The sequence below is a fragment of the Stomoxys calcitrans genome, chromosome 2 (assembly GCF_963082655.1).
Source record: "Stomoxys calcitrans chromosome 2, idStoCalc2.1, whole genome shotgun sequence".
Classification (NCBI taxonomy): domain Eukaryota; kingdom Metazoa; phylum Arthropoda; class Insecta; order Diptera; family Muscidae; genus Stomoxys; species Stomoxys calcitrans.
The window spans coordinates 194,334,570-194,362,314 of record NC_081553.1 but is presented as its reverse complement, the minus strand read 5'-3'; the positions used below and the strand labels follow the sequence as shown (position 1 = coordinate 194,362,314).

The 27,745-nt window shown below is 38.6% G+C and overlaps 1 protein-coding gene across 1 annotated transcript in view; it reads right to left on the bottom strand.

The window, feature by feature from the left end:
• The window catches only part of LOC106088669 (uncharacterized), a 30,942-nt gene extending 17,922 nt beyond the window's left edge, over positions 1-13,020 (bottom strand). Inside the window, exons 1-2 of the mRNA XM_013254303.2 lie at positions 12,877-13,020; positions 12,606-12,806 (exon numbers count right to left, since the gene is read on the bottom strand). Of these exons, the coding sequence (XP_013109757.2) occupies positions 12,606-12,806; positions 12,877-13,020 (345 nt within the window). The remainder of the gene's footprint in view (positions 1-12,605; positions 12,807-12,876) is intronic.
• Positions 13,021-27,745: the final 14,725 nt, after the last annotated feature.

The window sequence follows — 27,745 nt, the reverse complement described above, 5'->3', positions numbered from 1 at the left end:
GCTTTATAGAAGATTTTAAATTTGGCTTCAGGGAGAGGAGAAACTCCACTACCCATGCTCTGGCTGTATACTCGAGCCATGTTATAGGTGGCTTTGATAAAAGGCATGGTACTGTGGCAGTCGGGCTCGACTTTGCCAAGGCATTTGATTCTGTTGGACACGACGGTGTTTTTTTTTTTAACTTGAAGGTTTGGTTTTGGTAGACAGGTCAGTAGGCTGGTCTCTGGCTTTTTAGAGGGCCGTTCCTTTATGGTGAGGGTTGGGGAGGAGTTATCTACGCGGCGCCCTGTTTTGGCGGGAGTCCCCCAGGGGTCTCTTCCTGGCCCGCCGACTTTATATAGTGTATTCAATAGCGACATTCCTGTTCCGCCGCATGGGGGACTTATGCTTGCTAATGCCGATGACCTGATGTTGGCCTTTAATGGCCCTAGGGCGAGTACCGTGACAGCTCGATTGAATTTTTACCTGGACAAGCTATTCTCTTATTTCACTCCATGGAGGCTTGTTTTGAATGGGTCCGAGTGCTCGGCTGTGGTGTTGAGGGGTCGTGCATGGGCATTTTACCCTATTTTTAAGAGGTATTATCACGTTGCGAGTTTTGGTGGGGAGGTGATTGCTCTCTCTGAGTCTATCAAATATCTTGGCATCATCTTCGATGGTAAGTTCGGTTTTGTGAGGCATGTTGACTACATTCTGTCCAAAGCCAAGAGATTGTATTTCGCTTATCATGGGCTTTTGGCTATAAGAGGAGATCTCTCCCCTACGGATCGGCAACTTATATATCGCCAAGTGATCCGACCTATCATATCCTATGCCTTTCCTATATGGTATGGGATTTCGTCACCCCAGATAGAAAGGCTTAGGATGTGGGAGCGTGAGGTCCTTAGGGTATGCTTGGGTATTCGACCTAGGGTTATGGACGACGGGTCCATTAAGCAGGTGTCATGTGGGGTGGTTTACGACAGGGCTGGTTTTAGTACGATTGACGTCCACATGATGAGTTTGGCCCTGAAATTCAATGAGGGAGCGCAAGAGCTTTGTAATGAGATGGTTGCTTCCTCCCTCGAACTTGAAGAGGATGTTAATTACATTATGGGCAGAAGGCACCTGCTGCACCGCCGGCGCAGGTTTTAGGCTGAGGTGAGGTCCTTTGTTTTTATCATAGGCGATATGGCACGTACGATTTGTATAATACTGTATATGTAGGATGGCACAGTAGGATGGTGGGGTCTTTTTTGATATCCTGTTTTTTTTTTGGACCAATTTTTGTGATTTTTATTTTCCTTTTCTGGCTTTGTGCCTTAGGTTACATACTGACCCATTGATTACCACAAAGTCATAATACCCTATTCCACAGTGGTGGTGTAGGGTCTAAAAATGCCGGTTTCGCTCAAAATGTCACCAAGTCTTCTGTTAAACCATTTTGACCATTAATGTTATAAAGCTGTGTGTGGTGTGATTAAAGATTTCAATCACTAGGCATATTGGCTTGGGAAAATTCCTATCAATTTTCAGCTGTGGCAAAGACAAAGTCACCTCCAAGGAGGAAACTCATTAATTTCCAGTTATTCACAATGCATACTTCATGGCAAATTGTGTTTCAAGTGTTCACCTTATTGGCAAGTTACAAAGCAAACGAACTAGAAAATCAAATATTAGCCATAGAAAAGACAGGCAAACAGAATTTCACATGCATTGGACAATTAATTAAGGAAATCCATAAAGAAGCTCACATTGAAAGTCTTTTTATCATAGAACCTCAGCAAAGCAGAGATTCACGCCTAAAGATTATCTACGAGATGGGCATACCCAAACTGATTCTAAGTCCAGGCCAAGTGGTGCAATGGCAAAAATTATTTTCGCGCAACATTTTAACAGTGGCAGTTCTACAAGAAAAGTGGCAATCGGAGCTATGGCGAACATTGGCCAGAAGTTTGAATTTTATAAGACAGACGCGTATATTAATGGTGATGGCACCGCACCTGGAGACAAGAGAAAAATTTAATGCCAATTTATTGAAAAACTTGGAAAACTACAAAATGACCAATGTGCTCATTTTCTTTCCGAGTAATGCTGTAGGGGACTCGCTGGACATCACCTATCATGCCGTCAAACCCTATCCCTGGTATCACCTGCAATCATTCACCTGGCAAGGAGAGGCCAATCACTCTTTCTATCCCCCACATTGGCGTAATTTTCACAATATGTCCATCATAACCATGCCCGATCAATCCATTACGAATTCCATGGTATTTTACGATGGCCCCGGCAAATGGAAGCTCAATGGTTTGGCTGCTCGTCTAGTTATGCTATTTGCTGAACACTACAATGCCAGCCTGAGGTACTATATGCCCCTGGAGGATGAGACCCTACATAAGGGTATGCATTGGGCCGAGTTGACCACTCTAACGGCTAAGGGTTTAATCAATATTCCCATGATGTTTAGGCCCGATTTTAATGGTTCCCATTGGCTGATAATGCCCTATCCCTTCCTAGTGGGAAAATGGCTGGTCACAGTGCCATGTGGCCAGCGTATGCACATCAAAGAGATCTACACCCTGCTGACAACCAAGGAAGTTACGGCCATTTTTCTTCTGGCCATGTTGGTATTTTCCCTACTACACTCGGTGATGAACAAAGTGTGTGGTGGCATTTATCTAAAACCCATAAATCTGCTGCTCAACGATAAGATCATACCGGGTTTGCTGGGCCAAGCCGTCTCCTTGATCAGCACTGCCTGGTTTGCCCAAAAGCTGATGTATCTGCTGCTATTTCTATTTGGCCTCAACTTGTCCACCTCCTTTACGGCTCATCTCAACACTATGATAACCTCATTGCCTTTTCACAAGGAAATCGAAACGTTCGAGGATCTCAACAGGGTCAATAGAAAAATTCTCTTTAACACATTGGATACCAAAAGTTTGGTGGACACCAACCGTTTAAAGCCCATGGAGAATGTCTTGGTCTACACCGACAATAACACACTCTACAGAGAGACTAGAAATTCTTTGAATACTTCTTATGGCTATGCCATTTCCTCCACCTTGTGGGGTATTTATGAACAGCAACAGTTGTATATGGGTCAACGTTTATTCTGCGCCCCTCCAGGTCTCACCCTATACGACATATTACCCTCGGGCATACCCTTGGAGGTAAATTCAGAATTTAAAGAAGCCATTGAGCATTTCATATTTCAAACCTATACGGTTGGCCTCCAAAACCAATGGTATTCCAGCCTGTTTGTGGATTTGGTGAAATACAAGCAGATCCCCTTTAGTCGTGGTGCACCAAAGCCACGCAATCGAACTCTGAATTTGGATGATTTCCACTGGGTTTGGATGATTATTTTGGTGGGTTTGTGCGGCAGTGCATTCACCTTTGTGGGCGAGATAATGTTGCACTATTTTCTAAGGAAACGTAAATGGGGAAGTAATCAAATTCGTCGACGAAAGCAGAAAGTGATAAAAACAGCTCAACAACAACAACAATTCGACAACAATAAAGAGAAAATTATTTTTTAGTTTCTTTTTGAAGTTTGGAGTTTTTCTTGGCGATTCTATACTACAGACAATGCAGACTACTACCACTAAATTTCCCATGAACATTCCATTAAGGAAAAGGGGGTACTTCTCTCATATCAATGACTGCAGTGCGATTAAAGTTTGAGCTCAATGATAAGGTGCCTCCTTTTTTATGCCGAGTCCGAACTGCGTGCCGCATAGCGAGACCACTTGGCAAAAAAGTTTTAACATGACAGGATACCTAACAAATGAATCCAGCATTATAAAGGGGATGACCACCGCTAACAATGACAGGATTTGAACCCAGGCATCCGGCTTTATAGGCGGACATGCTCACCTCTGTGCCACGGTAGCATAGAAGGCGATTTTCTTTGCTGTCTGTCCTTTTTTTTCTTGACTCTGCCAAGATGCAAAAGTTTCTCTTTAAAACAACCTATGCCCACTTTGATGGATGACATGGGAGTGTGAGCGGGGACAACCGAGAACATGTTAAGATTTTTACTTGACGGAGAACATGTTAAGGTTTTACATTTCCATAGGATTCAACGGAACAAACGAAGAAAACGAAATCTAGGTACGATACGATTGATGGAAGGCTCCACACTTAGGACTCTATAGTAAAGGAAGCCTTGAGCAGCTTCCAATCATTTTAGTCACCCGGACCTGATGGAATATTTCCGGCGTTACACCAACAGGAGGCGGACTACCTGGCAACTCAGCATGTCTGGGGCTTGCATATACTCCAAAAATCTGGCAGGAGGTAAGGGGGATGTTTATATCCTAGCCCTGAAAGGCGAGCTATGCTTCTCCAAAGAACGACAAATGTGAAAGTCTTACCTGCTTTTTGCTCAAAAATATGGAGCCTAAAGTGTATGGCACGATAAAAAGTAGGATATCCAGTGAATTGCTCAGGCACATCCAGGAGTGTTTTCTCCACAGGTTTCTAGTCCGTGCCTGGGTTGGAAATAACCCTGGACCCTGGTTCTGTAGGGTTTGCCAGAACCACCTCCACTGTCGGTCGGTGTCGGTGAGGTATAACCGGTGCTCTGAGTGGGTAAATTTCCGATTTTGCTCTTGCCCTACGTCACTACGGGAATATAGTCCCACTGAATATGATGCAAGGTGCTGTGCAAACGTAAACAGTAGCGTCGTCCTCGCCAGACCCCTCCCATGCGGCAATATATGCAACAGCAACACCCCAGCATCAACAAGGGCTGCGAAGTCAATCAGAGTCGAAGTCGGAGTTAGATTCGGAGGTGAGCACGCTAGCCAATCTGGATTCGACTCCGACTTAGGCTCCAAACTGGGTTCGGAGTCGAGCACTAGACTCTGCAGCCCTGGTTGATGCTGGGGTGTTGCTGTTGCATATATTACCGCATGGGAGGGGTCTGCCGAGAACGAACATATTGGTGAAAGAGCAACACTTGCCCTATACACCTGCAGGAGAGCCATTGCCAATAGTTGGGGGTTGAGACCGCGTGTCATGCATGGGGTATTTACTGCAATTGTCAGACCTATTATGCTATATGGTGTTGTGGTCTGGTGGACGACGCTTCAAAAGTCCACCTGCTGCTCAATACTTAACCGGATCCTGAGAATGGCTTGTTTGTGCATCACAGCCGCACTGAGGACGGCACCATTTGATGCACTGAATTTAATGCCACATCTTATGCTTCTGGACATTGTGGTTTGACAAATTGCAGCAACCACCGCCGTGAGGTTAAAGAAGCTTCTCATTGGTTATGCTGCGGCTACGGACACTGTGTTATCCTTGACACAATACCGATGTTCCAGGCAGTGTGGATTACACCCTACCTAAGCTGCTTTTTGATAAAAATTACTGTCCCACCATTCCTGATAGAACCGATTGGAACTACGATATCACTGGTAACAAAAGTTACATTGACTTCTATACGGATGGTTCCAAGCTAAACGACCTGGTGGGTTTAAGGGTGTACTCTAAAGAACTAGAACTGGTCATATCGAAAAGATTTCAATGCCACTGCAGTGTGTATCAATCAAAGATCCTTGCAATTAAGGAAGTGGTGGAATGGCTAAGATATAATGTCATAACGACGATTGGCATCTTCTCAGACAGCCAGGCAGCCATTAAATTCCTGGAGAACTTATTTCTGAACACAAAACCGCCCTCAACTGTCGCAGAAAACTCAACGAGATGGCTGAAAAGGTCAAAATTCTTCTGTTTTGGGTACAGGGCCACAGAGATATACCAGGGAATTGCGAGACTAGGAACTACCCTACACTTACCAGGCATACAGGAATCTGTGGATATGCCTCTACCGACATGTAAGCAAAGTTTTCAGGACCATTCCCGAAGGACAACGAATAATAGATGGTCACAAAGAGGGGGCTGTGAGCACTCCAAAACTATGTGGCCTAATCTGGACTTGAAGAGGTCTACTGCTTTGCTCTCACTGGCTAGAACAGACGTCTCAGTCATTGTGCCCGTCATGACAGGTCACTGTCTAATTGGAAAAAATACTGACAGACTGAAGGTTGCCAGCAATGACTTTTGCTGAAGCTGTGAGGACATCTAAGAAGCAGAGATTGTGTGTATGTCCCGCACTAGCAGTCAGAAGGAGTTCCACTTTAGGTTCTCATTTCTTTGAGAACCTGCCTGATTTAGCGGATGAGAACATTCGCAAGTTATTGGGCCTTTTAAAGCGATCTGGATGGTTCATTGGTAGGAACTAGAAGTCATCTTCCTTCTTCTGTTCCTGTGGTATCACAATGGACGAAAACGTCTAAGTGAGTTTGGTGGCAGACCACCACTAAAAGGCCGGGAGACAAACCTAACCAATAGCTGCCACCTACACAGTCGTCTCTATTGCAATGTGCTACGTAAAGACCGCTTAAGGAGTGAAGGTGAGGGATAGGCTTTCCTGGTACACCATTCCGTGCAGTATAGACCTATTTCGATTTGCTCGGCGCTAGTGACCCCAACATAGGGTATATGGGGATTGCAGTAGGTTCCGGTATTGCCGATATAGAACTATGCAACGTGCACATACCGCCGGTTGGTTGTTGTGTCCCAATTAATGACCAAGTTTACAGACCCGACATTAGTCGCCTACTGTCTGGCCATAATCTCCTGATTCAAGGAGACTTTAGTGCTCATCACATTTCATGGCATTCTTCCCCAGGTAATGACCAGCGGGGCATAGCTTTGATAGAGCACATCGAAGGCTCCACGTTTTGTACGGTAAATGGGGAATGCTTCCACTACGATTACGAGGGAGTGCAGCAGCACGCCAGATATTTTCATTGGGTCCCCTGATCTTCTTAGTGACTTGACATGGCAAGCCGTCATTTCTTTGGAATCAGATCACCTCCCCATAATTCTCACAACTGCCGCTTCAGTGAACTGAAGCAAGTTGTACAAGTTGCCGAGAGGAAATTCTGAGACATCATTAAAGCAGCAGCCGCTCACTTAATACCAGCTGGTAGAATACTCCAAGTGCGTCCCAATTTCGCGGTGCTGGCAGTGGTACTGACCCCACAGCGAGCTGAGTCTTGAAATTAACAGGGCAATAAATGAACATAGCGGAATTTGTGGCTGGAACACTTGGAGCAATGTAACTTAGGTACCCGTTTAGGTAACCTATGGCCTACTGTTAAGTCACTCTCGAACCCCGGTCTATGCAGAAGGACCGAAATGGTCCTGCAGATGGCATTCGACTGAGTTACACCCAGGGGTCTCGATGCTAACCCAGAGAGGACTGAAATCTGGTTGTTCACGAGAAAGACTAATTTGATGCACCACGTTTCCTCAAGAGAACGATTTCAATATCTGTCAGGTCAAATACTTAGGAGTGATCTTGGACAGGAAACTGAATTGGAATGTCACATTCAAGAGCGTACTGAGAAGGCTCACAAATGTTGGGCGCTATGTAGATGGGCCGTAGGCTCGAAATGGGGTCTGCATGCGACGATAGTCCACTTACTCTACAGGAGCGTGGTTAGACCAATACTTACTTACTCCTCAGTAGTTTGGTGGACTGCTATGGAGAGATGAGCTGAGAGGCTGAGCAATGAGGACCACGCCGACTAGGGCACTGGAGACCATTCTAGACATCCGACCCATTGACATACAGATTAAGTGTGAGGCAGCCACTGCGGCTATGAGACTTAAAGCGATGGGAGAATGGATTGAGGATGGAAGCAGCTTATATCATCGCGGTATAATCGAGGCGACGAAAGGAAACCTGAAAGGAATGGAAGAGGTTTCCGATCGGATACATAAGATAAATCTTGAGGTCGAGTGCGAGGCACTGCTGCCAGCGGCACAGTCTTGAACAGACGAAACCCTTGTATTGCCATTTGGAAGATCATGTTACACCGATGAATCAAAGCTATACAACACAGTGGAGCTGGGGGTCAACATTGACAACCCAGGTACTGAGATCTGTTATAGACTGCCTGTCCATAATACGGTCCTGCAGGCGGAGATCCGGGCAATCATGGAATGCTTGAGGTGGTGCGGTACTAACGCGAGGGCGTCCAGTGCGAACATCTTTACGGACAGTAAACTGGCCGTAAGAGCAATAACAACCAGGACGGTGAAGTCACGAACAGTCTTACAGTGTAAGAAGGAGATTAATGCCTTCTCTGAAGATGGCAAAATCCGCATAGTTTGGGTGCCGGGCCATAACGGAATAAGGGGGAATGAAAGGGCAGATGATTTGGCGGTGAAGACCAGAGGCCTGCATTAATAAACTTGTTTAACCCGAAGCCTTTCGAGTCGACCCAGTCCGACTTAAGAGCGTGGGAGACGAATGCGCATGTAGCCCTGTGGAACAGCGAAACGGTCGGTAGGACGGCGAAAATCCTATGGTGGGATACAGATTGTAAGGAGATGAAGGAGGTCAGTATAGCTTAGCTATTGGTATCATGATGGGACACATAGGACTACGAGCTCACTAATGTTAAATCGCTGCGGCAAGTGATAGCATGTGTAGGGCATGTGGGGAAAATGATGAGACGTTGGAGCATTTCCTTTGTCATTGTCCGGCTTTCGGGGCCAATAGACACCCATACTTAGGTGGGGACACAATACCAGACATGAATAAACTTAGGGACGTAGTATGGAAAACAATAAAAGATTTTGTAAGTAGCAAGGAATTCCTGACTTAGACTTTCTTTTTCGATGTTACTTTCTAGTATTAAGAGCGCACATCAAAACCGAATACTGGTTTAGGAGTACGTCCACAGTTTCATGGATCAGATTTAACCCAACCTGCCGGACCAATTAATGACCAGTGCAATTAAATTTTTTCTTACTGCGCTCTAAGAAAAGGTCAACCATCAAGACCCAACGTTTTCTTCGAAAAGACGTTCGAGATTTCAGCCTTACCAAAGGCTTCATCAGACTGTTTTGCCACTAAAAGTTTCATGTTTCCACATACTCACTGATAAGGGATCTATGGTAGAATCATTATAATACTATGGTAAAATCATTCTTCCATAGCACTGACACTTAATCAGTGAGTAGGTGGAAACATGTAATCTTTTAGTTTCAAAATAGTCTGATGAGGCCTTTGGTAAGACCGAAATCGCTATCACTGTAGCATGCTTAATGCATTTTGCATACCACATTTTGCCTTAACTTTTTAAACGGTTTTTATTGTTTTGATTTTCTGTGATAGCTCCTATTAAAACCGGCTACCGATTAGTTTTCTACGACCACAAGAAACTTAAATTTGTAGCTGATTTCAAAGAAACAGCTACGTATATTTGTGCAATGTTTAAGTCAAATCAATGGTGGTGGGTTCCCTTGGCACATTTTTGCTTGTTGGACTTAAGGCGCCCGACTTGTACTTATTAGAATTCGGTCCAAATCGAACCATATTTCGATAAAGCAGCTTTGGGGGCACAAAATATGTATTGGGTTGCCCAAAAAGTAATTGCGCATTTTTTTAAAGGAAGGAAATGCATTTTAATAAAACTTAGAATGAACTTTAATCAAATATACTTTTTTTACACTTTTTTTCTAAAGCAAGCTAAAAGTAACAGCTGATAACTGACAGAAGAAAGAATGCAATTACAGAGTCACTAGCTGTGAAAAAATTTGTCAACGCCGACTATATGAAAAATCCGCATTTACTTTTTGGGCAACCCAATATTTTCCACAGGATTATGACGAAAGGTAGTTTACATATATACCCGAGGTGTTGGGTATCCAAAGTTCGTCCCGGCAGAACTTAATATCTTTTTACTTGTTTTAACCTAACAAATCACACTTCGCAGGACTATTAACAGCACATTTCCCTTTGGCCCTTTGGCCACTAATTCTTGCAGTTGCAGAGGCATTAATAAGAACGTAGGACTTTCATTCCCTCAACATAAATCATCGACAAGCTGTCAATTATAGTTATTAATGTTATTAAAAATTTGGAATTAGTGTGAGAATTTCTGTTGCAACTAACCAATTGACTCCCAGCAAGTCTCTAATCCTTGGGCAGGACATACAATACTTTTACTTATTCAAATGTATACAGCCCAGCAGCAAAAAACTTCGCAGCTACTTAAAATATGGCTAGCATGTAAATTTGTACTAGCCATTAAAAATTGTATGGCAATTGATGTACACAAGGATGAAGCCTTCAATGGAACATCCTTCTATGGAGCCCTTTTGAAGGAAAGCGAAAAAGAACATCACTTGAAGAGTATATTGGTGATAGATCGGCAAAAGTATGGCGCTCTTTTGAAGGAAATCGAAATAGAACAACACATTGAGAGTATATTGGAGATAGATCGACAAAAGTTTGGTTGCCCTGCAAGACAAGCCATCCATGAATGTGTCATACCCAAAATTCTTATAAATCCTGCTTATCCACTACTAAACTACAAGCAGAAATTTCGTAACAATATCTTGGCCATAGCTATTGTAGAAAACCATTGGGACCTTGATTTACTGGAGATATTGGTCCTTTTATTGGATTATATGAGGCAAACTAGGATTTTGTTTCTCTTATGAAACTTGACATCTAAACAACCTTGGGAGGCCTTGCTTTTGAATTACTGTGAGCAACATAAAATGACCAATGTTGGCATACTGCCACCCAATGATGAATTTCTTCTTCAAGTCACACCATATCCTATGTACGAAGTAAAGTACGAAGTAAAAACATTCCCATGGCAGAAACCAGGAAATTTCACTTTCTATTCTCAGCATTGGAGAAATTTACAAAACAAAATTCTGCATATCAAATTCCATGATTTTTGAAAGCAATAGCAAAAATGGCTTAAAAGTTGATGGTCTGGGTGCCAGGCTGATTATGTTGTTTACTGAGAAGCTCAAAGCCACCCTGGATTTTCTTAGTACTAATACTAATACTAATACTAATACTAATACTAATACTAATACTAATACTAATACTAATACTAATACTAATACTAATACTAATACTAATACTAATACTAATACTAATACTAATACTAATACTAATACTAATACTAATACTAATACTAATACTAATACTAATACTAATACTAATACTAATACTAATACTAATACTAATACTAATACTAATACTAATACTAATACTAATACTAATACTAATACTAATACTAATACTAATACTAATACTAATACTAATACTAATACTAATACTAATACTAATACTAATACTAATACTAATACTAATACTAATACTAATACTAATACTAATACTAATACTAATACTAATACTAATACTAATACTAATACTAATACTAATACTAATACTAATACTAATACTAATACTAATACTAATACTAATACTAATACTAATACTAATACTAATACTAATACTAATACTAATACTAATACTAATACTAATACTAATACTAATACTAATACTAATACTAATACTAATACTAATACTAATACTAATACTAATACTAATACTAATACTAATACTAATACTAATACTAATACTAATACTAATACTAATACTAATACTAATACTAATACTAATACTAATACTAATACTAATACTAATACTAATACTAATACTAATACTAATACTAATACTAATACTAATACTAATACTAATACTAATACTAATACTAATACTAATACTAATACTAATACTAATACTAATACTAATACTAATACTAATACTAATACTAATACTAATACTAATACTAATACTAATACTAATACTAATACTAATACTAATACTAATACTAATACTAATACTAATACTAATACTAATACTAATACTAATACTAATACTAATACTAATACTAATACTAATACTAATACTAATACTAATACTAATACTAATACTAATACTAATACTAATACTAATACTAATACTAATACTAATACTAATACTAATACTAATACTAATACTAATACTAATACTAATACTAATACTAATACTAATACTAATACTAATACTAATACTAATACTAATACTAATACTAATACTAATACTAATACTAATACTAATACTAATACTAATACTAATACTAATACTAATACTAATACTAATACTAATACTAATACTAATACTAATACTAATACTAATACTAATGCTAATACTAATACTAATACTAATAATAATACTAATACTAATACTAATACTAATACTAATACTAATACTAATACTAATACTAATACTAATACTAATACTAATACTAATACTAATACTAATACTAATACTAATACTAATACTAATACTAATACTAATACTAATACTAATACTAATACTAATACTAATACTAATACTAATACTAATACTAATACTAATACTAATACTAATACTAATACTCTTTATCAAAATGTCCGTAATGATAAGTCTCCGATCGAACTCATTGTTCGCAGATTCCGGTGTCTCTTTGTGTCCCATTGCATTCTTTGGAAAATGTGTTTTCATCACAACCCTCAACATGGTCTTCGTTATCTCCGCTCTTGGCGACCTAAAAACTTGTCGATTATAAGACCGATTTCCCAAATGTTAACTCAGTTTCGTAATTTCTGTTGCTTGCAAGGCAAATATGACATTGGCAAGACCTGGTCACCTTGACATCTGGCCACTTAACATTTCCACCAATTATGTTAAAACAACAACTCACCGTCTTCTTCAGCACAAAAGTCAGTTGACAAAAACGTCGATCATTCACCGCGATAATAGTGCGAAACTTTTGCATTAGCAAAGCATTATAAGGACTACGTTTGATCTTCTTCGATAAGGATTGAAATTCCTTGTTGTTCGATTGATCCTTTAAACTCCAATATTGTTCCACAATTCTTTCGCATTCCTCCAGTAAAGAGTCCTAGAAAGTTACAAACAAAACGACATTAAATTTGTGGCAAGACAAACGAACAGCTTCCTCAATCACTTACATGTTCCGTAAAAATGTCCACCTTGACATCTATGACCAAACGTTTGGTTATGCGCCTCAATTCGTTGCCCAGCTTTGAGAGTTCAGCAAAGGTTTGCATTGGTTGCGATTTATTGCGACAATACCATTTTGGTGTGGAACTCATTTCCTAATCCCAATTCCTAAATTCGATTTCGAAAGCGATTTGTTTTGTTTATACTCCTAATTTGCCTGTATTTTTGTAGTTGCTCTACCACAAGTATTAGCAGACAATTGGGGAACCCATAAAATTACCGACTATGAAGCATATTTTCCCATGAATTTTTATTAAATCGATGGTTATGATTGACTAAATGAATGTTTAGATGGCCTTTTTTCTTGTTCGCTGGCAAACTTTTTTTTTGTTTGTTTACCTTAGCAACGGCGAAATGGTTACAAGGAAATGCAGTTGCCCACCTTCATGCACGAATGGGGCTGGCTGTATATCTAGAAGAATGTCAAAGTTATTAGTGTCAATGACTTCTTTAAGTCATAAAGAAGCATAGACCAAGGAAGGAAAAAATCAGTTTTTTTTTCAAATCGAAGTTGATGTAATTTTCTAAAAAAAACTAATTTTGTGGAATTCTTTGTAAGCAAATAAAATAAAAGTCCACAAACCAATTTCTATCAAAAAAAAGAAGATTTGTGAGCAAGGCTAAGTTTACCCTTAACAAAATAGCAGCCATGGATAGTGTCTCTCCATACTCATTAGACAGACAACACAACATTCTTGGATTCAGGATCCCACACAACATGGGCAAACAAAACGGACTATCAGGTGGGATTATTTCCCGACCGTACTCTGGTAGGTCCAGGTCGAGTGCTAACATGGACATGGTATCCGTTTAGATCTATAAGTGAAATCTAAGTTTCAACGACGATAAGGTGCCGTTGGAGATAATGAAACGATTGGTGGAGCTTATGTTGGTGCCCGAAAAACTGCGAATCTGGGCGATGGTCTGGCATTTGATTTGCAATCCAATAATCCGAGAGACAGAAGGTCAAAATGATCTTTCACAACACGTTACCCTATTCCGGAAAGTACATCAGCAGTAGAGATTTTCATAACTTGCAAGACCTATTCGCAAAACCTATGCACGATCTGGAGAGTTTAGTCCATTTGATGTCGCAGCCCCTACAACAGGATCGGGGAAGTAACGCAGTGGAGAGCCATAACACAAAGTCGATCTTCACAAAGCGTACCCTAGCTGCTGTCAAAAAATGTTCTCCAGCGACTACGGACGATCCATTATTCCCTCTATCTAAGATTAACACACTGAGAGAGTCCATTGGCATTAAAGGGGCCTTTAGCAATGTCGAGACCGATATACTCATTCAATTCTTAGATCTGTATTTAAAGACTTGATAATAGCGACTATAACAAAATTTTTAAAAGAGAATCTGATGTGGTTTTTTTTTTTGTAATGAATTCTACAGTAGAGATGAGATGGGAGGAGTTTAATGCGTTAATTGAAAAAAAGTAAGTTACGCTCTGGTGAAGATTTTGTGCGCAAAACACATAAAAGACTTGGGACAAACAGTAATGCGTGGAATAATTTCTTCCTTCAAGGAGGCTTGACCGACCAGGAAGCAGAAAATGAGCGAGGCCAAAAGTTAGTGGAATAAGAATCCATGGAAACTCAAAACGAATAATAGAAAAGAGCTCAAAGCAGGCAGTGGAAGCGGTAAAAGGATGAAAAATTTGGCGTCTATAGAGAGAAACTGAGAATCCATAAGAAGGAATTAAGGAAGTGTTAGAGGATGGATTGTGTTAAGTTGATTGAAGAACTTTGCCCCAAACTTTCCAAGAAAATATACCAGACTTCCTAGGAAAGTGTGCCACACTTCTTTGGTAAGTCTCCCAGACCTCCCATAAAAATGTCTCGGATATCCTATAAAAGTCTCCCAGACTTCCTATGAAAATTTCTCAGACTTCCTATGACAGTCTCCCAAAGATTACCTATGAAAGTTTCCCAGACTTCCTGCAGAAGTCTATCAGACTTTCGACGAAATTCTCCCAGACTTCCCAATAAAGACTCCCAGACTTTCTACGAAAGTCTCCCACACTTTCTATGGATGTCTCCCAGACTTTCTATGAATGTCCCCCAGACTTTCTACGAATGTCTTCCAGACTATCTACGAATGTCTTTCAGACTTTCTATGAAAGTCTCCCAGACTTTCTATGAAAGTCTCCCAAACTTTCTAGGAAAGTCTCCCAGACTTTCTATGAAAGTCTCCCAGACTTTCTATGAAAGTCTCCCAGACTTTCTATGAAAGTCTCCCAGACTTTCTATGAAAGTCTCCAGACTTTCTATGAAAGTCTCCAGACTTTCTATGAAAGTCTCCAGACTTTCTATGAAAGTCTCCAGACTTTCTATGAAAGTCTCCAGACTTTCTATGAAATCCTTTCTATGAAAGCCAAAAAAGCCTCCCAGACGTTCTATGAAAGTCTCCCAGACTTTCTATGAAAGTCTCCCAGACTTTTTATGAAAGTCTCCCAGACTTCGAATGAAAGTCTCCTTACTTTGTATGAAAGTCTCCAGACTTTCTATGAAAGTCTCCCAGACTTACAACGAAAGTCTCTCAGACTTTCAATGAACGTCTCCTAGACTTCATACGAAAGTCTCCCAGACTTCCCATGAAAGCCTTCCAGACATACAACAATATTCTCCTTGATTTCCTATTAATATCTCTTAGATTTACTATGATAGTCTTCCAGACTTCGTCTTAAAGTCTGACTGACCTCCTTCGTTTTTTTCTCGGGGGAAGGGTAGTTTAAGTGCTCTTTCCTTTTGGAAAGGGAGTTTTAGTATCCTTTCCTTTAGGAAAGGGTGGTTCTAGTGCAATTTTCTTTGGAAAAAAGTAATTTAAGTAGCCTTACCTTTGGGTTTAGCTTTAGCACCCTTACCCAAAGGAAACGGTAATTTTAGCACCTTTTCCGAAGGGAGAGGTTAGTTTAGTAACCTCTCCCAAAGGAAAGGGTAGTTTAAAAACCATTTCTCATAGAAAAGGGTAGTTATAGTGCCCTTTCCCAAAAGAAAGAGTAGTTTTAGTACACTTTCCTTTTGAAAAGGGAAGTTTAAGTACTCTTTCCTTTTGAAAAAAGTAATTTTAGTGCCCTTTCTTTTGGGTAGGAGTTGTTTTAGTACCCCTTCCTTGGGAAAGGGTACTTTTAGTACCCTTTTCCAAAAGAAAGAGTAGTTTTTGTACACTTTCCCAAAGGAAAGGAAGTTCCTTTCTTCTGATGAAGTGTAGCTTTAATACCCTTTCCTTTGGGAAAGATTAATTTTAGTACCCTTTTCAAAAGGAAAAGGTAATTTTAGTACCCTTTCCCAAAGAAAAGCGTTGTTGCAGTACCCTTTCCCTTGGGTTTTTAATACTCTCTCCCTTGGGAAAGGGCAATTTTAATATCCTCTCCCTTGGGAAAGGTAATCTTAATACCCTCTCACATGGGAAATGTAATCTTAATACCCTCTTTTAATACACATACCTTTGGGAAAGGGTCATCTTGTTACCCCTTCCTTGGGAAAGGATAGCTTCTGCTCCCTTTCCTTTGAGAAAAGATAGTTCTAGTTCCCCTTCCTTTGGGAAAGGGTAGTTTTTATACCCTTTCCTTTGGGAAAGCGTAGTTTTTATACCCTTTCCTTTGGGAAAGCGTAGTTTTAATACTCTTTCCTTTGGGAAAGGATAGTTTTAATACCCTTTCCTTTGGGAGAGGCTAGTTTTAATAGCCTTTCCTTTGAGAAAGGGTAGTTTTTAATTCCCTTTCCTTTGGAAAGGGTAGTTTTAATATCCTTTCTTTTGGGAAAGGGTAATTTCAATACCCTTTCCTTTGGGAAAGCTAGTTTATATACCCTTTTCTTTGGGAGAGGCTAGTTTTATTCCCATTCCTTTGAGAGAGGCTAGTTTTAATACCCTTTCCTTTTGGAAACCGTAGATTGAATACCCTTTCATAGGGAAGGGTAATTTTAATACCCTTTCCTCTGGGAAAGGGTAGTTCTAATTCCCCTTTCGTTTGGAAATGGTTGTTTTAATACCCTTTTCTTTGGCAAAGGGTAGTTTTAATACCCTTTCCTTTGGGAAAATGTAATTTTTATACCCTTTCCTTTGGGAAAAGTGATTTTAATACCCTTTACCTTGGAAAGGGTAGTTTTGATACCCTGTCCTTTGCAAAAGGGATGTTTTAATACCCTTTCCTTTGGGAAAGGGTGGTTTTAATATCCTTTCCTTTGGGAAAGGGTGGTTTTGATAACCTTTACTTTGGGAAAAGGTAATTTTAATACCCTTTCCTTTGGGAAAAGGTAATTTTAATACCCTTTCCTTTGGGAAAAGGTAATTTTAATACCCTTTCCTTTGGGAAAAGGTAATTGTAATAACCTTTACCTTGGGAAATACCCTTGTTTTAATACCCTCTCCTTTGGGAAAAGGTAATTTTAACACTCATTATCTTGGGAAAGGGTAGTTTTGATACCCTGTTCTTTGCGAAAGGGAAGTTTTAATACCCTTTCCTTTGGGAAAGGGTAGTTCTGATTCCCTTTTCTTAGGGAAAGGGTGGTTTTAATACCCTTTCCTTTGGGAGAGGCTAGTTCTAATTCACTTTACTTTGGGAAAGGGTAGTTTTATTGCCCTTTCTTTGGGAAAGGGTAGTTTTACCTTTTTCCTTGGGAAAGGGTAGTTTTACCTTTTTCCTTGGAAAGGGTAGTTTTAATTCCTTGTCCTTTGGGAAAGTGTAGTTTTAATACCCTCTCCTTTGGGAAATGGTAGTTTTAATACCAGACTTCCTCTGGATGTCTGCCAGACTTCCTGTGGAAGACTGCCAGACTTCCTATGGAAGACTGGCAGACATCCTATGGAAGTTTGCCAGAATTCCTGTGGAAGACTGCCAGATTTCCTGTGGAAGACTGCCAGACTTCCCCTGGAAAAATGCCAGACTTCCTGTGGAAGACAGCCAGACTTCCTGTGAAAGACTGCCAGATTTCCTGTGGAAGACTGCCAGATTTCCTGTGGAAGACTGCCATACTTCCGCTGGAAAAATGCCAGACTTTCTGTGGAAGACTGCCAGACTTCTTATGGATGTATCCTAGAATCCAAGACTTCCTATGAATGTATCCCAGACTTCCAGTGAAAGTCTTGCAGACATCTGGGATAGTTTCTCAGATTTTTGTGGAATTGTCTTCCATATTTTCAGTAGTTGTTTCCCAAACATTATGAGATAGTCTCATTGACTTTCTGTAAAATTCGCCCAAACATTCTGAGATAGTCTCCCGGGCAGTTTGGGAAAGTCACCAAGTCTTTCTCCCTGATATTCTAGGAAGTGTCCCTGAAAATTTCTCGAGCTGTCTGAGAAAGTCTCCATGAATTTCTGGAAGTCTTCCACTTTTGCTTCGAAAATGTCTAGAATTTCTGGTGGACTTGCTCAAAAAATCTTTCATACTTTTTAGGAAAGTCTCACAGACATTCTACGATAGTCTCTCCGACTTCTTGGGAAAATCGCTCAAACTTCCTAGGAAAATCTCCCAAACATACTAAGAAAATTTCCTAAGCTTCTAAGGAAAGTCTCCTATACTTTCTAGAAAAGTCTCTTAGTCTTGGATCATGTGATCAGTTTACTCAAATATGGGTTGCCCAAAAAGTAATTGCGGATTTTTTAAAAGAAAGTAAATGCATTTTTAATAAAACTTAGAATGAATTTTAATCAAATATACTTTTTTTACACTTTTTTTCTAAAGCAAGCTAAAAGTAATAGCTGATAACGGACAGAAGAAAGAATGCAATTACAGAGTCACAAGCCGTTGAAAAAATATGTCAACGCCGACTATATGAAAAATCCGCAATTACTTTTTGGGCAACCCAATATTATCCCATATTATCTATAATCAGCCTTAATGACTCATACAATTGGTCAAAATTTCAGCAAAATCTGTTAATTTTTGCTGCTTTTATGGTTTTTGTTTGGATAGAATTTTGAGGAAATTTTTACTAAATTTTCTATAAAACTATTTTATTTACCTGCTATTGGTTTAACTTCCTTTTCGATTTGCCGTACAACACAAAAAATAAAACTTATTCAATTACCATTTCATTTTGATTTATTTCTTTCCTTTTTTTATTTATGTATATTTCTTTTGTCTCCTCCTTGTTTCGTTTCTTACATATTTGTGACGTGTGTTTGTGTTTTCATTTATTTTTTTTTCGTTTAATTTTCTTCATCGTTTTACATCCGTCTCCAGCTTACATTGAAGTATATTGTTCATGTGTATATATATATATATGAATGTATATATAGTTTGATTCTTATTTCCATTTGATAATTACATATATGTATGTATATATATATAGATAGAGATATTTATAAGTAGATAGATATAGAGTTAATAAATGTTTCTTTTTCTCCTTTTTCTTTTGTAATTGCTACAGTTTTTCGTTTTGGTTACACATATATCGTTTTCTTGTCTTTTGTTTTCAACTCTTTTTTTTTTTTTTCTTTACATTTCTAACAAAAAATAAACGAATTTAATGTAAATAGTATTAGATTTTCTTTACAATCTTTTCCGTTACACACATTTTGTTAAAATGTTTTTTTTTTTCTTAAATTTGGTTTTTTGTTCTATTTCTTAACTTGTCGTCCCAGGATTTATTTGTGTTTTTTTCTTCAATTTCTATTATTGGTATTTGTGTTGTTGTTTCTTTTTGTTTTTAATAAAATTTGAATTTCTGTGTTTTTTTTCTTTCATTTTTTTTTGGTATTTTATTTGTGGTTTAGTTAAGCGAAAATTGTTATCATCATCAGAGTTTTTGCTATCACAATAAATTGTTACAATTAATAGTTTTCTTCTTCTTCTTTTAGTTTGGGTTTTTTGTTGTTGTTGTTGTTGTTGTAGTAGTAGTTCTGAATTTGTATGGATTTGTAATCGGCTTTTAAATACATGTATAGTTCTTTCTATACATATAAGATACATTTTATGTATTTTCTATATGTATACAATAATAATAATAATAATTAATAATAATAAAATATTTTTATAGATTTGCGTATTTTTTTTTTTTCAAAAATTTTATATAACTTTTCTGTATGGAGTTTGGTAACACAGTGTGTGTGTATGTGTGTGTACCTGCAGCCACAGACACACAGTGGGATGAGATCGTCTTTGGTTTGAAGACTTTTCAAACATGTTAAGTGTGATGACTTCAAGGGCCGGGCGTTGGTATGTTATTAATAGCGAAAACGCATCTATGATACAATTACCACATTAACCACACTCGACAACCCTGTCTGCTAGCTGTACTTATCCCAATGCATGTATTTTTGTGTAATGACAGACATTCTATCTGTGACAAATTACACCTCTTCCGTACTACACATGATTTTGTTCATCTGTTGGAAGTTCTATTGATGGCTTCGAACGCTAAGCCAACGGCAATGGCACTCGCCGCTGCTCCATGTGCTCAGGTTCGAATCTTGGCCGGGCTCTGCCGAATTTTTAATTTTTTAAGTTTTTTGCATGTTAGGGCGAGATTATTAAATTTTTCAATGTTTGTTTGTTTTTCTTTCGAGACGAGCTGAATGATCGGAGTTGCAAATGGAAAAGGAAGGCTATCGTAGACTTTCCTTTTCCATTTGCATCTCCGATCATTCAGCTCGCCTTGAAAGAGAAACATACAAAAATTTAAAAATTTAATGATCTCGCCCTAACAGGCAAAAAACTTCAAAAATCATAAATTCGGCAGAGCCCGGCCAAGATTCGAATCTGGGCACATGGAGCAGCGGCGAGAGCCATTCAAGGATCAAACAAAAATTGAAAAATTTAATGATTTCGCCCTAACAGCCCCAAAAAACTTGAAAAATTCACAAATCTCTACAAAAAATCTGCCTCTGATTGAAGTCTGCAATATCTTTTAGTATGGTTTTCAATATTCAAAGATATTTTCATACCCACCACCATAAGGGTGTACTAATTTAGTCATTCCGTTTGTAACAACTCGAAATATTCGTCTAAGACCCCATAAAGTATATATATAGTCTTGATCGTCTCGACGTTCTGAGTTCATCTAAGCATGTCCGTCTGTCGAAATCATGATAGCGGACGAACGCGTAAAGCTAGCCGAGTGAAATTTTGCACAGATGCTTAATATTAATGTAGGTTGTTGGGGATTTCAAATAGGGCATATCGGTTCAGATTTCGATAAAGTCCCCATATAAACCGATCGCCCGATTTGACTTCTTGAGAGCTTGGAAGCCAGAAATTTTGTCCGATTTGGCTGAAATTTTGCACATAATGTTCTGTTATGTCTTCTAACAACTGTGCCAAGTACAGTCCAAATCGGTCTATAACCTGATATAGCCCCCATATAAACCGTTCGCCCGATTTGATTTCTTGAGCCCCTGGAAGCCACAATTTTTGCCAGATTTGGCTAAAATTTTGCACGTAGAGTTCTGTTATAGCTTTCAACAACAGTGCCAAGTACGGTCCAAATCAGTCTATTACCTGATATAGCACCCATGTAAACCGGTCTCTCGATCATCGTTGTTCTGTTCCTACAAGCTTTAATTTTGTGTCTCTTTGGAGACGAAACTTTAAAATGAAAAAATTCGTCATGCCAAATTTCAGTCAGATCGAATAGGAATTGCGCCCTCTAGAGGCTCACGAAGTCAATATCCCAGATCGGTTTATATGGCAGCTATATCAGGTAATAGGCCAATTTGAACCATACTTAGCACAGTGATTGAAAGTCATAACGAAACACGTCATGCCAAATTTCAGTCAAATCGAATGTGAATTTCGCCCTCCAGCGGCTCAGGAATTCATGATACAAGATCGGTTTATATGACAGTTATATCATGTTATGAACCGATTTGAACCATACTTAGCACAGTTGTTGGAATTGGACATTATGGGGTCTTAGACGCATATTTCGAGGTGTTACAAACGGAATGACGAAATTAGTATACCCCCATCCTATGGTGGAGGGTGTACAAATTTTCGGAAGGCCAAAGTCTGGCAAAAGGATCCCGGACCACTTAAGGCCTTGATATTTTGCTCATTATAACATGGACATTTTTTTATACCCACCACCGAAGGATGGGCTATGGGGCAAAATTGATCGTTGCCCAAAAATGGGGCGAAATTGATCGGCGTAAAAATCTAAGACGAAACGGTCGGTAGGACGTCGAAAACCCTATGGGGAGAGAAGACGAGGCTATTACTGAAAGGAAGTTAGAAGGATGTCGAGCTACTTATGAAAAATCGGTGCGGCAAGTGATAGAATGTGTAGAGCATGCGGGGAAGATGATGAGACGTTGGAGCAATTTCCTTTGTCATTGCCCGGCTTTCGCGTCTAACAGATACCGGCACTTAGGTGGGCCGAACTTTGGATACCCACCACCTCGGGTATATATGTAAACCACCTTTCGTCAAAATCCGGTGAAAATGCATACCTTATGGCCCATAGCAGCTATATCGAAATATGTTCCGATTTGGACCAAATACTAATAAATACAAGTCATTGTTCAATTGTGCCCCACTGCCCCAAATTTCAGCAAAATCTGATAATAAATGTGGCTTCTATGGGCCTAAGACCCTAAATCGGAGGATCGGTCTATATGGCAGCTATATCCATATCTGGACCGATCTGGGCCAAATTGAAGAAGAATGTGGTAGGGCCTGAGACAACTCACTGCCCCAAATTTCAGTAAAATCTGATAATAAATGTGGCTTTTATGGGCCTAAGACCCTAAATCGGCGCATCGGTCTATATGGCAGCTATATCCATATCTGGACCGATCTGGGCCAAATTGAAGGAGGATGTCGAAGGGGCTGACAGAATTTTCTGTCCCAAATTTAAGCAAAATCGGATAATAAATGTGGCTTTTATGGACCTAAGACCCTAAATGGGAAGATCGGTCTATATGGGGGCTATATCAAAATATAGTCCGATATAACCCATCTTCGAACTTAACCTGCTCATGAACAAAATTTCAGCTCAATATCTCTATTATTAAAGACTGTAGCGTGATTTCAACAGACAGACGGACGGACATGTCTAGATCTATATACTTTATAGGGTCCGATCCTATATTTCGATGGATATTTCGATGTGTTGCAAACGGAATGACAAAATGAATATACCCTCATCCTTCAGTGGTGGGTATAAAAAGAAGTCATTCGGTGTCAAGTCTGAACTATACGGCAAATGACTCATCAAATCAAAGTTTTGAGTGCTCAAAAATGCTGTTGTTTTATATTTTTGCAGCATTTCTTCAATCGACAGGAGCTTTTTTTTGAGCTATTGAGAAGTTTTGTGGGATCCAACACACAGCATCATCAGATCTTTGGAACAACATCGGACGCCCTTCGCGAGATTCATCTTGGAGTGATCTACGACCTCGGTTGAATTTTCACCATACCATCGATAAACACAGGTCCTTCATGGAGCTTCATCCCATGGCAGCCGGTTGTACGTACCGGATTGACCCGATGGATTCCTTCATCGGCAAGGGCTGCCGCCTCAGTGTACAACAAACTGCAACAACAACAACAAGCTTCTTTGCCAAAAAAAGAATAAAGTTCATCGATGCACTGTTGTTGAGTTAATCCACGTCGAAAGTTGTAAAAAATGATAGCACGAAAATGTTTACGATTTAATTTCATTTTTTGGGCGAGATGATTTTTTGAAGTTACTGTAAACAATACAAATAACGCTCGCATGTCAAAACGTTCTGAGTACGTATAACCTCAAAAATGTCAAGCTTTACAATAGAGCTGTCAGTTGGCAGATTGCAACACAAGGTGTTGTACATTCCCAAAATATAAAAGGCTTCCCTCGTATGCAGTATTTTTACGAATGGATTCACAGGCAATGAAAATGGCATACGTATAACCTCAAAAATGTCAAGCTTTACTATAGAGCTGCCAGTTGGCAGATTGCAACACAAGGGTTGTACAATCCCAAAATATAAAGGCAACCCTCGTATGCAGTATTTTTACGAAAGGATTCATAGGCAATGAAAATGGCATACGTATAACCTCAAAAATGTCAAGCTTTACTATAGAGCTGTCAGTTAGCAGATTGCAACACAAGGTATTGTACAATCCCAAAATATAAAAGGCAACCCTCGTATGCACTATTTTTACGAATGGATTCATAGGCAATGAAAATGACATATGTATAACCTCAAAAATGTCAAGCTTTAGTATAGAGCTGCCAGTTGGAATATTGCAACACAAGGGTTGCACAATCCCAAAATATAAAAGGCAACCCTCGTATGCAGTATTTTTACGAATGGCTTCATAGGCAATGAAAATGGCATACGTATCACCTTAAAAATGTCAAGCTTTACTATTGAGCTGCCAGTTGGCAGATTGCAACACAAGGGTTGTACAATCCCAAAATATAAAAGGCAACCCTCGTATGCACTTTTATTTAGGCAATGAAATGGCATTCAAACCGTTCTCTGTTATTGAATTGAGACTCTCACACACACACACACACACAGTTTTGTGTCAGGGCCAATGTTTTGTTTTCGGTACTTTCTTCTTACAATTTTTCGTACATTTTCTGTTTATTAAGGGTTTTTTTATTATTTTTTTCTAGCATAACACAAATTAGTCAATAGATACATATGTACACACATCATAAAATTCAACTTCGAAAAACAGTTCTTTTTTTCTCTCTCTCATTCGATTGCAAAAGCTTTGATTAAATTTTGAAAAGCAGCTCTTTTAACTCTCTCCCAAATCCCCCCAAAAATAAATATTGGTATGTATGTATGTACGATTGTGTAAAGATTTTACTTTGTACCGCAATGAAAAATGGCCTAAACATGAAGGCAGTGGGCTAAGAAATAACATCGGTATTCAGAAAACTTAGTCATTAAGTTTTGTGAATACGGCCTTAAAACATTAAAAACTTTTCAAGATAGCTGGTTTTAATTCAAAACAATAAAATTTTGGAACAAGTGTGTGGATACTTCAAAAACATTTTTTGCCTAAAGAAAAGATGAGTAACTGAATTTACTAGGAAACTCAAGGAAATAAACAAGTCAACAAGCCTTCCAGGCTGGAAAAGTTATTCAAAAAAAACTTAGCCACTTTCCACCTCATTTCTTGTCTTCCTATCAGGCCCCATAACCAAACCCCAAATAGTATTTTTTTACATTATATATAACAAATTGTGAAAATATTTCTTTTTCTGGATATCTGGATTCCTTCTACTAAGAACTCCTAAATATTAAGAGAGATTCTATTATAAAAAAAAAAATATTTTTTTTTATGTAAAAATATATTCTTTATATATGCCATACTAGGCTTTACCCATTTTTTCGAAAAAAATTATAAAAATATATGCATATATATATATTTTTTTTTATACACATTTTTTTTTAATTTTATATTACAAAGCTTTAAAAATGTTTGCAAAAAATTCTGTATAAGGTTCAAATGAATATAAGAAGCTATAATTTTTATATATATATATATATATTCTTTTTTTTTCAAACACCAATGTGAAAATATTTTTTTGTATATATAATTTCAATTCTTATGCTTAGTATATCTATACAATACAACTTCTAAAAAAAAGGACATTTATTTGATTAGGTTTATTTATTTTTCTATTGATTTTTTTGTATACATGTAAAATAAGTATTTCGAAAAAATAAAGCCTTTTTTGTAATTACTTTTTAATGATTTTTCTTTAAGACGGTTTTTATATATGCGCCAATTTTTTGTTTTTGTTTTTTACAAGTCTTACAAGTTTTAGAGTTTGGTTTTTTATAAAATAAGACTTTCTAATTTTTGATTGTTCTTTGTGTGAATTTTTATTTTTATAAATATTTTTTTATTATATTTTTAATATCTTCTCAAATTAAAAATTTTTTTATTAACTTTTTGTGTGTTTTATATAGAGAAGATATTTGTTGACCTCCCAACAAGATATCATGATCCCTTTGTGAACCTATGTGATTTGTTGATCACCTTGACTCGAGCTCATTCAGAGTTTGCAAATGCAAATTTGCCCATGAACATTCCATTAAGGAACTGGGGCAAACTTCTCACATATCAATGAGTGCTGTCCGATTCAATTTTAAGCTCAATGATAAGGGACCTCCTTTTTATAGCCGAATTCGAATGGCGTGCCGCAGAGCGACACCTCTTCGGGGAGAAGTTTTCACATGACTAATTACCTCACAAATGTCGCCAGCATTAGGAGGGGGATAACCACCACTGAAAAATTTTCTGATGTTCCCGCCAGGATTCGAACCCAGGCGTTCAGCGTCATAGGCGGACGGACGGTGCGCTACGGTGGCCTTCAGAGTTTAAGAGCAGATTTTGAGTCTAAAGAAAAAAAAAAGAGATGGCCGGGCCGAATCTTGTATACCCTCCACCATAGATCGCATTTGTCGAGTTCTTTTCCCGATATCTCTTTTTTGGCAAACAAAGGATAAACGAAAAAAATTGCTATGATATAAGAGCTATAACAAGCTATGATCCGTTTCGAATCATAATTAAATTGAATGTTGGAGACCATAGTATAAGTCATTGTGTAAAATTTTAGTCAATTCGAGTAAGAAGTGCGACCTTAAGGGGTTCAAGAAGTAAGTCAAGGCTCAAGAGGTTAAGATCCCAGATTTGTTAATATGACAGCTATATCAGCCTATAGAACGATTTGAATCATATTTGGCACAGTTGTTGAAAGTCAACACGTCATGCAAAATTTCAGCCAAATCTAAAGGCTCAAGAAGTCAAGATCCCAGATCGGATTATATGGCATATATATAATCCGGTTATATCAGGTTATGAACCGATTTGAACCATTCTTAGCACAGATATTGAAAGTCATACCGAAACATTTCATGCAAAATTTCAGCCAAATCGGATAAGGATTGCGCCCTCTAGTGGCTCAAGAAGTCAAAGACCGATTTAGACCATTTTTAGCACAGTTTTTGGATGTCATACCAAAACACGTCGTGCAAAATTTCAGGCAAACCGGATAATAATTACGCCCTCTGGAGGCTCCAGAAGTCAAGATCCCAGATGGGTTTATATGACAGCTACATCCGGTTATGAACCGATTTCAACCATACTCAGCACAGTTGTTGAAAGTCATAATAAAACACCTTATGCTAATTTTAGCCAAATCGGATAAGGATTGCGCCCTCTAGTGGCTCAAGAAGTCAAGATCCAAGATCGATTTATATGGGAGCTATATCAGGTTAAGGACCGATTCGGACCATACTTAGCACAGTTTTTGGAAGTCATCCCAAAACACGCCGTCCAAAATTTCAGCCAAATCGGATAGAAATTGCGCCCTCTAGACGCTCAAGAATTCAAGACCGCTTTATATGACAGCTATATCCGGTTATGAACCGATTTCAACCATACACAGCACAGTTGATGAAAGTCATACCAAAACACGCCGTGCAAAATTTCAGCCAAATCGGATAAGGATTGCGCCCTCTAGGGGCTTTAGATGTCAAGACCCAAGATCGGTGTATATGGCAGCTACATCAAAACATGGACCGATTTCAACCATACTCAGCACAGTTCTTGAAAGTCATAACAAAACACGCCGTGCAAAATTTCAGCCAAATCGGATAATAATTACGCCCTCTAGACGCTCAAGAAGTCAAGACCCCAGATAGATTTATTTGACAGCTATATCCGGTTATGAACCGATTTCAACCATACTCAGCACAGTTGTTGATAGTTATAATGAAACACCTCATGCTAAATTTCAGTGAAATCAGATGAGAATTGCGCCATCCAGAGGCTCAAGAAGTCAAGACCCAAGATCTGTTTATACGGACAGACGGACGAAACAGACGGAAGGACAGACAGACAGACGGACGGACA